This window comes from Glandiceps talaboti, chromosome 21, assembly GCF_964340395.1.
Source record: "Glandiceps talaboti chromosome 21, keGlaTala1.1, whole genome shotgun sequence".
Taxonomy (NCBI): Eukaryota; Metazoa; Hemichordata; class Enteropneusta; family Spengelidae; genus Glandiceps; species Glandiceps talaboti.
In genome coordinates this window covers 8,883,798-8,899,148 of record NC_135569.1, presented here as the reverse complement: position 1 = coordinate 8,899,148, position 15,351 = coordinate 8,883,798, and the positions used below count along the sequence as shown (strand labels likewise).

The 15,351-nt window shown below is 33.4% G+C and overlaps 1 protein-coding gene across 2 annotated transcripts in view; it reads right to left on the bottom strand.

The window, feature by feature from the left end:
* Positions 1-12,182: 12,182 nt before the first annotated feature.
* The window catches only part of LOC144451548 (anoctamin-7-like), a 70,869-nt gene continuing 67,700 nt past the window's right edge, over positions 12,183-15,351 (bottom strand). For both annotated transcript variants that reach the window (XM_078142425.1, XM_078142424.1), the window contains 3 exons: positions 13,897-13,987; positions 13,068-13,202; positions 12,183-12,354 (listed from right to left, as the gene is read on the bottom strand). In XM_078142425.1, the coding sequence (XP_077998551.1) occupies positions 12,286-12,354; positions 13,068-13,202; positions 13,897-13,987 (295 nt within the window). In that variant the 3' untranslated portion in view covers positions 12,183-12,285. The remainder of the gene's footprint in view (positions 12,355-13,067; positions 13,203-13,896; positions 13,988-15,351) is intronic.

Below are 15,351 nucleotides of genomic sequence, written 5' to 3'. Positions count from 1 at the left end.
AATAATCCTAGACAAAAAAAATTGTACAAAAAATGTATCGACAATGAACACAAGTGTTTTTTTTTCCTACAAGATATTCGCCATTAGCGTGTAGTTGCGATTAGAGGCATCAAGTTCAATGAGACTAGCCACAAGTTTCATCTAGGATAGATAAAAACATTAAAGATATAACAAAACCATCCCTTCTGCTCTGCATTTTGTTAATGATGTGAACAGTTGCTGTATAACAATACACACGTGGTATACTTGATAGATCTTGTTATGTTTTACAAATGTACATGTGAACATTCAAACATATTTGTGTTTTGTAGCCAATCTCACTGAACTTGATACCCAATTCATCGAAACTGTATGCTCAGGGTATATTGTTATTAATATTATTATTATTATTATTTCTTTAATTCAGGCCACCAAGATGTCCCATAAAAATATAAAAAAACATACAAACACAAAAAAAATATAAATAAAATAATATTAAACAAGCAACTATCTTGTATTATAATATACCTAGTGATAATGCTGTGCCATGATTCGCTAGAATCGGTCACGTGATAGGAAAATAGAATGACCATTTCCCTAGGGAAATAGTTCCATCAACTTTTACATGGTCACGTGACCACCGCGCGTTCACAGCAGGTCAAAATGGCAGCTTCTGACGATGTTGTATGCCACCGCGAGTTCACAGCATGAGGTATATTATAAAACACATATTGCCTGTCCTATATTCGGGCTATAGCACCCGTTCACTACCCCCTCGTGACTGTGAGTTACCAGAATCACATGCTATTTCCCGAGGCCTTTGGCCTTTGGCCTCGGGAAATAGCACCCGTTTATTACACCCGAGGGACTGTGAGTTACCAGAATCACATGCTATTTCCCGAGGCCTTTGGCCTTTGGCCTCGGGAAATAGCATGTGATTCTGGTAACTCACAGTTCCTCGGGTGTAATAAACGGGTGCTATAGCCCTCATGGCCTGGCAATATGTGTTCACTATACATGATATTATAAAGGCTGTAAAGGTGAAAATATTGTAGACGGTTGCAAAATGTAAGTGAGCTTTAATACATTCCCTAAAAATTAGCTTACTGCTTGTGGTAAATAAATGTACACCTCTATTGCGTCAGTGTCTATCTTTGAATGTAACATTATACAAATGTCGACTGGCCGTGAGGGCAATAGCATACGTCTGTTCACCGCGAGGGCCTGTCGATCACCTCAACATCAACCTAGGTTGATGTTCATCAAAATAGGTTGATGTTGAGGTGATTGACAGGCCCGAGGGGGAACTGACGTAAGCTATTGCCCAAACAAGAGGCCAGTTGACATTTATAACACATCTCACTCCTGCATAAAAATTACGTAGTACTAGTAGCGTACACAGTTCTGTAGGATTACCCTCCACTACAGGCAATACCCGTTCCTACTTCCACACAGTATTTTTCTAAAATACTCACAGCATTTTTTATAACATACTTTGTGCGCTTAGCATCTTTGTGTGACACCAGTTCTGCAAGATCTTCTTCAGACACTTTCCAAAAACGTGAATTATCGTTTGCTGCCATGGCCATTGACCGTCTGAATATTTGTCGTCTGCAAGGAAGACGCTCACGCATGCGCAATGGGCGGGCTATAGTCCACTCGACTTTTCATTTATGGAACTATTGCCCTATGGGGCAATAGATCGTCATTTCCCAGGCAACAGTATTCTAATTACGCATACCACGTGACAGGGCATTGACCAATCGCAACACGACTCACGCCGATGATGTGTTATAAAAGTGCATATATCCCCGGGCATATATCTTGCGTATGTATACTATCGTATGTACTACTACCCATTTTAGACCCATTTTAGACTGGTTTCGATGAAAGTTTTACATTTTCCTTAGGAGGCAACGTTTTGGGGCAATTAATGGCAGTTATGATTTGGTAAAGGACGTTGGAACACATCTTAGATCAAGCCAAATAATAAATAATGCAAAGTGGACCCCGTTTTAGACTCTTCAGCTCAAAAAAGACCCCATTTTAGACTAAAGGGCTAGAAAACACACCCCAAAGGGTGGCACATCTGCATATACTCAATATCGAATTAGTCATCAGAAATGATGACATCGTCAGAAGCTGCCATTTTGACCTGCTGTGAACTCGTGGTGATCACGTGACCATTTCCTAGGGAAATATTTTCCTATTATATTCTATTTTCCTATCATGTGACTGATTCTAGCGAATCATGGCACAGCATTACCACTAGGTATATTACAAATATATATATATATATATATATATATATATATATATATATATATATATATATATATATATATATATATATATATATATATATATATATATATATATACTACATGTACTACTACTAGTACTACATGTACTAATACTGCTACTACTATTACTACTAGTAGTAAATAGGATAGTGTACATACTCAAGGTATACGCTCTTTTGTTATATTCAAAGATAGACACTGAAATAATAGGTGTACATTATACTATTTTATTCATATTTTCATAGATATCGGTTAAAAGTGCCTGTGCTCATGTCATGGCATAGCAAGACTACATTCTAGTACCCAGGATGCAATTGAGGTCATGGGAAACTATTCCATACCACATGACATAATCTAAGCCAATCTCTGAAGGTTGTATAAAAGAATATGTTATATAGATGCTATAAACGACTACTTTTGCTACTTCATATTGCACCAAAAACACTTCAAAAACTCACCTAAACAAAACTGCATGTAGATTGATGATTAACAGAAAATTAAAATACAGACAGATAAACTTTAGGTTTTACAACATCTGATATTCAAAATAGAGTTGTACAGAAATCTATCTACTTTTACGTTTACATTTTATTAAGCTTATTGGTTTGACATTTTATCAACATTATTTAATGTATAGTACTTGTACTAGTAGTAGAGAGGAAAATAGCATTGATTTGGAAGTCATAATATTCAACATTATGACTTCTACAAGGTCATCAATTATCGCAGCAAGAAATCATTTCTGATGACTAATTCGATTTACTTTCATTTACCTTGAAATTCTGGCATTGTATGAATATGTAATTAAACTCAAGTAAGGTTGTTTTTCAAAATTTCACTTGAATAACACATTGATGAGCACTCATTTTTACCTCGTTACCTTGGCGTAATCACTGATAGATATTGATTTTATTTATTCTAGCATGGTTGTAGTAATCAAAATGTGATTGTAAAAACATGGTCAATTTAAAAAAATCTAAACAATTCCTGATTTACCACTTTAATAACCTATAAAGAAAGTTGATTGCATCATTGATGAGTAATCAATCTAAAGTGAAATTCTTATGGTAACCATGGTAATAATGTATCGTTGTTTTACCTTCATATAAAGAATAATAAAGAGTATTTATAATGAGTCTGTTCTTCGGAGAGCTCCAGACGCAGATACAGAACTATTCACAAAATGGAAAAATACTGAGAACAATTTGAAAACATATACATGTACAGAACATTTGCACATATTAATCATGAATACATTCCAATTCCACTGTTTTAAATAAATAACAAAGATATCAAATTTCATGTTTGATGTAAAGTGACATGGAATATCTCAACGTGGCCATCTTGGCGAAGTTTCCAGATAGACATTTATACTACATTGTACATCTAATGACAAAAAAAAACCCTTGGGCTCCAATGCAGTTTCTCCATCGACTTGCTAATTGCTTACAGTCAATTTATTGTAGATGCTTTGACCTTAGATATTACAGCATCATTCATCTTAACAATGCATAACATCTCAACAGATGTTTGAACAATTTGATGCTTCTTGTTCAAGAGTTCATTGACCTGACAGTTCAGAGGCCAGGATGTCAGTCATTCACCTTTGTAAATATCTCCACTTCTCACCCCATCTCTCATTGATAACTAGAACCACACAGCACCAGCGACTCTGTTTAACCCTTATACCAAGATTTGTCATCATATCTCTGTATTGGACGAGATGTCACATCTCAATACATCTTGAATAATCAAGGAATCCTCAATGCAATATCTCGTTATCATATTGCTGGCTACAAAACCAGGAAGAATAGTATAGAGTTTCAATCGGGCAGCATGGTGTTTTTTATATCAAACACAACATTTTTTTTGTTATGAATTACACAATCACACTACAGGCATTGATAACATGCACGCACATGAAATGTTACATTTTGTGAACTTAACAAACACTTTGTGTTTGAATCTCCCCCCCCCCCCATTTATTACCGCCCATCTCATGGTAGAGCTCACTGCTTCCATTTGATACAGCCATGCAGAAATCAATAACATTCTACACTTTAAGATAGGAAGATTGCAATTTATTTCTCTAAATGAAATAATCTATTTAAACTTACTGTAACTAGATGCAGACATGCGGGTGCTAATGCTTTGATACCTTAAAGTGTCACTTAGCCTGTTCAGTTTCTTATTAATTTTGCGTGGCTATATCAAACAGATCAAGTGAAATGGGCATTAGAATGTTCCGACCGATTGTCTCTGATCAAGTGAAATGAACACACAATCACATAGTTTATTTCTATAGCAGAAAATTTATTGAAGATCAATTTACCTACTCTACATGAAATCCAACAGTAATGCTAATGTGTTAGCACAGCAAAACAAAACAAAAATGTGTAAATGAATTAGGCTGAGAGTGCATCTATATATATTCTACCACTGAGAAAAAAAACCTATTAAATTAAACATATCAGAATGTGTAAAATTAACATGCCACCTTTGAACTTAACCCTTTGACATAAAAGATGCCATTTGACCTCTGACCTATAACTGTATTTGAATATATGATCATATTGTGATGTATGTATCAATTGAATAACATTGAATAATGCTTAAGTGAAATAATAACTGTTTTTACGTTCCTGAAATTTGCAAAATAGTTGTTATGAATATTAATTGCAGATGTGTGGTCACAAACTATCATTTTTGTCAATAAACAAACATAGTTTTCTGGATGTCAAGTCTCATGATCACTGTTACCTTATGTAATGACTTGTAGTCCATCATAAAGGTACGCTTCACAGGTCACACATCAGAAAATGATGAAAATAACTGCAGTAAGCTTGATGTTACAGGAGATTTCATCTTAGCTTGCAAATGCTATTGATATAAACAATGTATCAAGATCAGTGAGACTATTCACAAGGTTTCATGTTGAGATAGACAATAAAGACAACACAGACATCCCTTACACTCTGTAGACACAATAAAGATAACACACCAACATCCCTTACACAGTGTCTGCTCTGTATACACAATAAAGACAACACACAAATATCCCTTACACAGTGTCTGCTCTGTAGACACAATAAAGATAACACACAAACATCCCTTACAGTGTCTGCTCTGTATTTTGTTACATTTGTATTTTGTTACATTTGTATTTCATTTTTGTCATCATTTAATCAAAATACAGAGCAAACATATTTTATTTTTGATGACAAAGATAGTGAATGGTACTCCACCAAATTAAACTGTTTTCTTCTGTGTATTCTGATATTGCAAAATCATGCAGTATTTGTTTCTGTGTACTGGATGTTTGTATGTTATCTTTAGTGTTTGTTTGGTTGTTTGTATGTTATCTCAACATGAAACCTAGTAATTGGGGTAATATTATATTATTCAATGTTAAATTATGCAATGTATGTAGCTCACCTGGTGCAACTTTCCTTTGTGATGAAAATGATAACTAATGGTGCAAAAATTGATAACTAATAATGTGTTTCCACGTCTCGTCTTTCCAGTAGTAATATGCTAATGTGCCAAAAAATTAAAATAATAATACAACCTCTTTTTCAACTTTTTTTATAACTTTTTTTTTAAGTTTTGAAGAATATACAGAATTAATTGACTGAAAATGCTGATATCATTTCTAATAATAATATTAATCAAGGTATTGCTCTCAAATAAATTGATTATTCCACAAAGTTCAATCGGAATCAAATACAGCCTCACAAATACAACTTCTAAATATAACACATAGTATCCAAAATATACAAATATGTAAGGCATGAAAAAAAAAAGCATTCAACCTTTTGTCACCACCTGAGGGTGCTCTAACTGTCTGACTGCATTTGGAATGCTAGCATATTTATATAAACAGAAGGCAATAGAAAAATGTATGCTAAAGTTAACCTCCCATTTATATATATTCATATGCAAGTGATATATATCAAAGATATGTGTTACAAAAGATGCAAGAGTATAAATGTTACTCAAAAGTTTAGTAGAAATTAAAGGCATTACAGCAGTACAATGTAGTAAAGAATCTTACAGCAAGGTGCAAGTATATGAAAGTCGTAATAACTTAGTTTGCATTATAATCTTTTATGGCAAATATCAATAATACAGTGCATAAAGGTGATAACTGTCAATTGTAACTTATAATTCTTCTGTTAACCAGACTAGACCCGTTGAAATCAGAAGCTTGATCTCGGTCAACTATTCCATGGGTTCTTTTGCATCTTTAGAAAACTGGATCAAACCGGTTTAAACCAGAAAACTGGTCATAGTCAACAGCTGGTTCTCTAGATAACAAGATCAAACTGGATCAAAACAGTCTAAACCAGAAGTTTGGTTATGATGGTTGGTTCAGCCAACCAGATCAAACCAGATCAAACTGGATAAGAGACATTCCAACCTAATAATGCTGAAATTCATGAAATTGTTACTTTCTAAGAATATCATTGTAAATGTAAGAGAAATATTGAATATCAGTAGTTATAAATAGAAATAACAAATCCATACTAAATAAACACAATATATACAGACAATACTAAATTGCTTATGGCTTCATTTGTTGTCACCATCTAACAAATCTGAGATGAAATTTTGTCAAACTTTAAACAGATTAGCTACATCACTAAAGAAGAATTCAATAAAGATTTTATGATAATAGTGGGATCTCAGTCAAAATAACAAATTCAGATTTCATGTCACTGTTATGACACAAAACTTTAAATCAATTTTACTCAAGTTCACCATTAGAACGGTTCTTAAATGGCTATTACTGATTTTAATCAAGTTCAAAGTTAGAACAGTTCTAAATGGCTATCACTGACTGTTTTACCCAATATTTACAATAGCAATCAACAACTTGACCTTGTACAGAGAAACAGGAAATACATATTACATGCATTTAATATATATATATATGTCATATTTGCATGCAGCATGGTTTTCAGTAATGATTTGGGACAGAACATATTGAAATTTGACAATTCATAAATTTCTAAAGTCTATAGTCAATTGGGATTGGTGGTTATAGAATGTTAAAAGCACCAAGAGAAATTGAGAATGATCTTCTCCTTGTCATACCTCTTAGATATCAAAAAAGACAAAACATAGTGAAATTCTACCTCTATATGTAACTGTACATTAACTTAGCCTCGTAAATAAAATGCCTCACTGTCGTTGTAAACTTTTGAAATGAATCATTAATATTGCCTTGTTTTTAATTTCACAATCCTCCCCACCTTTTGCCTTTGATCCTATAACCTTTAATCTTCGACCCTATAACCCCTGACCTTTCAAGCTCTTGTTTTTTGAAAGAGATCAGTACAAATACTACATAGTCATAAGGTGTTGAACAGCTGAGTCAGGTAACCCAAATTTAAAGCTAAACTTCAGAATTTTACAACATATTTGGTAGGTTTTTGAAATATTTCTAATATGTACAGTACACCAAATCAGTAATGATCAGAATATTCATGCAAACTTAGGTTTAAAGTGGTCATATGGATGAGGATTGGGTATTTATTTTTGGATTTTATAAATCAATTCTATCAAGGCCTTCTACATATGTTGTTTCACATTAAATTTTTTCAAGTAGAAAGCCATAAAATTGTTTTATAAATTTAAAATCCAAAATAAATACCAACTCCTCATCCATATGGCCACTTTAATTAGAACAGTTTAAAACATATCTTGGGGACAACAGGTCCCCCTCTCGGAGACTCAAGTTTTAAGAAAAAATCAAATGTTTTCAAAACTATTACGATTCTACTAGCTGTATAGTATGTTCATATTACAATATTTTGATTCTAAATCACATATCTATATCAATTATGAAAACTTTAAAGTCAATTAAATAAAACTACTGATGACACTGTCTTAATATTTGCAGAATATTTGCATAGAATAATTATTAATCATAAAGTTGAAATATTTCAAGTTAGTTTTCTTAATAAGTCACTTTAGATCTCTCCTTCAAAGCATCAAAGAATACTGATAATTTACTGCAAAAAGTCTGAAACTAAATGATTAATTTGGTAAATAGAGACACATTGTACAATATTGTCTTATCACTTCTGACCTTGTAACCCCTGAACTTTGAACTGTATGAACTTTACTTTACCCCTGAACTTTGACATGTATCAACTTTACTTTTATTCTTAAGATTGTCTACCATTTACAGATTCAAAAGAGAACAAAGTCAATCGAATGAAATAACTAGGTACATATGACCTTTAACCCCGGCCTCTCATAGAAATGTATACACCTCTTTACATGCTGTAGTATGCAAGGCAGCGCTTTGAGAGATTGGCCTGATCATGGACCCCTTGACCTGAATTTGACCTTAAAATGTAAACTGCAAATCCTTTGCAATAAAAATCGGATTTACCCTCTTGATGTTCTAGATTTTGATTGAACTACAAGTAACTTTATTACTAATATTTCTCGGTCTGTCTGAATTGGTCTGCACTAAGTTTATACTATGAGGAATGTTATTCACACTTCAGATACAAACGTTTAAAATTCATGTCACTCGAGTCTTGAATACATTGCAAAAAACATTCTTTTTCTGGATATCTGCTTTTCTTAACAGGGAAACTTCTCTGTCATTATCTCTTAAATCTGAAGTAAACAGACTTTGAAATTGAAATTGAAGAGAATGACCTTCTCAAACATGGTTTGCATAGATTGTTCATAATTAACTCAAAGGTCTGCCTTGCATACTAGCCCTACATGCATTTCAATTGTAGCCAATAGGTAATGCTGTTACATCTAATGCTTGTTAGAATATATGACCTATGGCATTTGACCTGTAACCCTATTAAGTACATACTCCAAAATCCTACTTTCAGCTGTATATTTTGTCTTTGTGACCTGAAGAAACTTAATTGTGATTGGCATCAGAGCAAAAAATACAGTATATCAACCAATCAGAATGCAGCTACTGTATATATCCCTCAAACATACTGAAATACAGGTCTTTATGATTTTATGTCCCTCCCTATATTGCACGAGTATAATGGCAGTATTATTGTTAATTACCCCCACAAATATCACCCTTGAACAAGTCATGTAAAGAAATATTATTACCCTGGTAGTTTAACCTTTGGTTTTCTAAGATAGACACAAACTAAAACTATTGTCGCAACATGTTGATACAACAGTGATAAGCTATTGAATGGACATTGGTTTAATTATAGTCTCAGTAGGGCGGCGTCGCAGAGTTTTATTGACAGAGTTCCATGAACTCGCAGTGCACTGTTTTGCGACATTGGTTTAATCATTGTCTCAGTAGGGAAGCATCTCTCTAAACTAGTTTATTTAGAGAGTCATGAACTTGCAGTGTTGTTTTTGGACTTCCAACGTTTACACTATCTTGATCACAGGGTGATTAGAATCACACAACACAGGAACCGCTATCACCCACTTGTGTAATCTACCACATTGAAGAACAATAGATTGAGTTTGCGGCTATATTAGCAAACCAAAGGCTGAATTACCAGTGTCATAATCAACCTCACAGTGCCTAATTAAAGGTATTACTAATTTGAAGTTACTTAAATAGAAAAATCAATAAAATGAAAATGTTGACATGAAAAGGTAACTGATATAACTGTACCTCCTAGTGTATTAATATAATACTTATTATTTGGTTATCAATTTTAGTAAAGCTGAGACAACTGTCAAACCTGAATTTTAAACCAGACAGAAAGCATATTGCAAGTGTAAATATTAGCAAGTTTGTAAGTGTAATGTTTTGTGAATTATGATGTGAAAGTTAGTATCAAATTTAGTTATGAATGTATGTTTTTAGTTTGAACTATGATAGCTGTACATTGTGAAGATATTGTAATGAAGATATTGAAGTGTCATGAAGTTATTGTAGTGTCATGAAGTTATTGTAGCGTCATGAAGTTATTGTAGTGTCATGAAGTTACTGTAGTGTCATGAAGATACTGTAGTGTCGACATCTTGAAGATATTGCAGTCATGAAGTTATTGTAGTGTTATAGATATTGTATCATGTCGTTAGTGTGTCATGAACATATTGCAGTGTCATGCTATCACTGTAGTGTCATGCTATTATTTTGTAATGTCATGCTATTATTGTACTTTTATGAAGATATTGTAGTGTTCTGAAGATAGTACAAATTTTACAACTGTTCAAATTAGTAATGAAATATTGAATGTTTGCTTCACACTTAATCTGGCTTTGAAATAAATTCTAAGTTTAGAATAGATGGCACCATATTTGAAATGTAATGTCATGTCATGTTGTGTTTTGTATGTAGTGTGTAGTGTCATGAAATGTTAAATTCATTCTATTATACATCAAAATGTGCTTTACATTCCTAGATCATTTTTGTAAAAGTATTGAACCAAATTTTTGACATGTTTACAGGAACTATATGGATGTTTACAACACAATGTCTTTGTAAAGGTTGATTGTCTGAATAAATTAACTCTTTCTATGATTTGTAATATCTATACTCTACATGTTCAGCTGATTGTCAAAATTTATACATATGATATCTATATTACCTGTATTGTGAAAGATTAAATATGGTTTTTACTGTAATAAAGTATAATATACAATATGTATACAATGGGTGACGATATCTGACTATATGTTAAACACAGAGAATATGAGTCTGATGGTCCATTCACACAACAGCCTCTATCATAGAACAAGGAACGGAAATAAAATGTGATCTGATGGAACCAAAATACACATCTAATATCAAGCAGGTGAAGTTTGATAAATGTTTACCAAGGTAAATCATATATAGCATACATAATAATGTTAGTGGTTTCTACAGACTGGATAGAAAACTTTGTACTAATGTGATAGATGTTTCAAGCTCTGGTTTAAGAATGTCACTCCATAGGATTACTAGATCTGTCCAGTTTAAGTTCTACAGATGCTTGTCTTGTCCCCTGGTCTCTGGACCCTTCAGAATACTGAACAGGGACTATAGACCCTTCTAGGCAGGAACACTTTATCTCCTCTTCACGATTATCTAGACCTTTTTAAACAAGGTGAGCACATTTTATTGCCTGAAGGTCTTTGGAACCTTATGAAAAGAGTCGTTGGGCCCTTGTGGGCAGGACTGGCTGATCTTACTTATCCTAGGTCTATAGGTCCTTCAGACAGGAACAGTTGTTATGAAGTCTCCAGCCTAGTCCAAAGAAGAACACTTGATCTTCCCATCTGGACAGGACAAGCCAATCTCCCTGTTCTCTGTGTCCTTGATCTCTGGACCCTTCTGAACATCTTCCTGTCCATGAGTTCAGTGGATCCTTCTGATCAGGAATGGTTGATCTGATTTCTGGACAGAACTACTGGATCTTTATGAATCCCAATTTTCAAAACTCACATCTCTCCTTCTAAAATGTTCTCTACACTTCTGGACCAAGGACATGTTAATCTCACTACCATATTAATAACACCAACCAAATTGTTACATTTTACATTTAAATAAATTTACAAGAATTGATAGGTTAGAATGTTTATGAGTGTATCAGTATGTTTCTGAACTGTAGACAGTTTCATTATGTGAACAGTGCCTTTTCAAACAATAAGGTTTCAGCACTAACTAAGCTTTTTGCCCACATAATCACATGTACAATAGATGTCTACCAAGAATTATGTCTGACACTGAATCAAAATTCTATATAGATGTCCTGTAGAATCCTATGGGAGGTTGGATAAACCTGACTTGAATCCTAAAGGACAGCTTTATTGACTTCCTAGACAGGATGTGCTCATATTCTTATGTCTGCAAATTCTAAGTTTTTCAGCTGATGAATTTGACAATTCTTCCTTGGTAATAATTGTTGATAATATCAATGAATGCTATTCTTATGAATGCAGATTGTCAACTGAGTACGTATATTTTTCTTAATAATCTTGTGCACCTTTATATCATTTCCCAAGTCAAAAAACATCGCCTTTATTCTACCATCACTTGACCCAAAATCATATCTTCCTATGTAGTCGGTACATCTAGGGTAACCTCATCAACTCCCTGGGCTCCTCTATCAGGCTCATCTTCTGCCTAAAATCAGACATACAATTCATTCAAATATTACAAATTACATATGTGGAAGTTATTAAATGCATGGCTGTACACAGTCATATTATTGGTTTTTGCACTGCAGTACAATACCAACAACACATGATTGCATACCAGTATGCATATGGTTGCACAATTGTTGCATGTATGTGAAATCATGCACATGTAAAGCAGTGTATATCAAATGGTATGTCAAATTGGGTTTTAGATACAAATATTCAAATAATACGTATTATTAATTGGTATGGTTGGAATTAATTATATGTATATGTAATTAATATTGCTTTGATATCATTACACATATATACATTTGTCTTACATTCATAAAAGAAACACTGGACATTTTGTTACATAGTGACATTTCTAGTCATATAAAAATAACAGATTTGTAATAAGGATTATTGGGGGCACTAAACAATTGTCCTTGTAAACATACTACCATTTTATCAGAAAAAGCAGCTGTTTGGAAAAACAAAAGATCTCACCACACACACCAATGAGGGCACTAGACAACTTTTCAAATCTGAGTAATGTCATCTCATCAGTGTTAGTTGAATAAACAAAAGACATTGTCATATTGAAAAAAGAGGGCACTATTCAACTTTCCCTGTTAACGGAACCATATTAATTGGCTTTAAAATAATCAAACAAACAATTTTGTCACATCACCAATAGAGGGCAGAGTAAGTACTTACTCCAGGTACAGTGGCTATATTTTCAGCAAGTGCCTGCTTAGCAAGGTATTTCTCCCTCTTGATCTTGATTTCCAAAGCCTCTGGTACATCAGGAACAAAGAAGTCTATCAGTTTTCCACAAATGAAGACAAAATGCTGAAAAGACAAACGATACATGTTTGAGTAGTTTGGTTTATGATAATGTATCATTACAACTGGTGATATGATGATAAATATTATAATCTACACGTATCTATATAAATTGGATAGTCTTCATGTGTATATAAACTTGCTTCACAAGAAGTCCAGTGAGGGCTGTACATGAATGCCACGGGTTCAGTGTTAATGCCTGGAGGAAAGTGGAGTGCCAGAGGAAAACATACATACATTGCATTGTATGTGTTGTTTGACAAAGTCAAACTGAACGACACACTTCTTACTTACAGTGTGGCACATTTTAAAATCAAACTCGAACCACAACAGCAATGGTAAGAGGCAAGTGGTGTTACCACTGTCACTAACATCCCATAAATGATATCATGGAAAAAGTTTACAAAGTATGACAGAACCCCATGATGCCTGAGTGCAAATATGACATACTGAGATTTTTTTGCAAAAGTGTATGCAGTGTTCTCTACAGATATTGAGAAAAACACCAATGACAAATCCCTGTGAATGAATATGAACTAGTGCTCAATTTGCTATATTTGGGCAAAGTGTGCCTGGAGAGTGATACAGAAGAGTATTACATGGGTTTAATGTGTGCGCACTCCATTGAATTACTGTACATAGGAAGTGATTATGGTACTATGTAATAGTGCCTGGTACTATTAAAGTACTTAACGCTTACCTCAAATAAGATGACAAATCCAAGTCTAACACATAGCAGCTTCCAGTAGAATATAGTTTCATTACCTTCATCGTCTCGGTAATCTTGGTATCTGAAAATAATCATAATGATTGTGAATACATCAAATTGAATCAAAAATCATTTTGAACTATTGGCAACAAAAGTTCTACCTTAACATTTATCATAAGAAGTATAACAATAATCAGTTTCTATACACCAATGAAAAAAGGGTCACTGTAAAATAAACTCAAATATTGAACAAAATTACTGTCTATAAATAAATGTATGGGGTAAGTAATATAGTAGCCTAGAATTCAGGCAAATTAGGACTTTGAATTTTGATTTCCCTAGTCGTTATTCCATGATGGGAAAATAACGAATTCAAAGCCTCCATTTGCATGGATTCCAGTTTAGAAATATACAAATTTGTCAACTCTTGGTAACATATTGCAATATTAATTTCTTCCTTTTCATTTCTATCTCATTGTTTTCATACGCCAAAGTTGTGCAAGATTCATGAAACTTTCACACTCTCTGAGATGCATAATAGAACATGTTGCCGAATTCTAATAAATCAAGACACAAAAATGGTTGATAATACAATCCCTAAAAGGCAGTATTCACCAACATTTTTCAACATTCCTGCAGTGCATACATCATTTATTTGTGTGCATTGTACTCGTTCCAGAAAAAAGTGCTGAAGCAGCAATTATTTCCATTTGTCATCCTACATGATAAAAATTTGATCCATAACTGTATGTTTGCTGATGTTTATTTACTCAACTCTCTATGGCTATAATCTGACAGCTAGAGTCATTAAGGAACCAATTTACATGTTAATGAAGCAATACTTTTACCAGCTGTGCATTTGTTTATGGCAATTATCAAACTAATGCCTTATAACAGGAAGGTTGTTTTTCATTAGATTCTTTATAGGCCTGCCATACCACATCTATCAACTATTAATAACTGGACACAAGATACAGACATAAGATAAACAGAGTAGAACATTACAGTACATAACAGAAATAATAGTACATAACAGAACATAATAGTACATAACAGAACATAATAGTACATAACAGAACATAACAGAACATAATAGTACATAACAGAACATTACAGTACATAAAAGAACATAATAGTACATAGCAGAACATTACAGTACATAACAGAAATAATACTGCATAACAGAACATAATAGTACATAACAGAACATAATAGTACGTAGCAGAACATTACAGTACATAAGTATACAACAGTACATGTACATAACAGCACATAACAGAATGAAACAATACCAGAACAAGTAGAACAGAGCAAATGTCAAAACTATAGCAGCCCTAGATAGAAAATACAGACTAGAATTCAAGGACAAGACAGCCCTGAATTGGATACACAAAACACAACAAGCAAACAGTAAATGAACAAACCTCAATATACTTAATTAAAGAT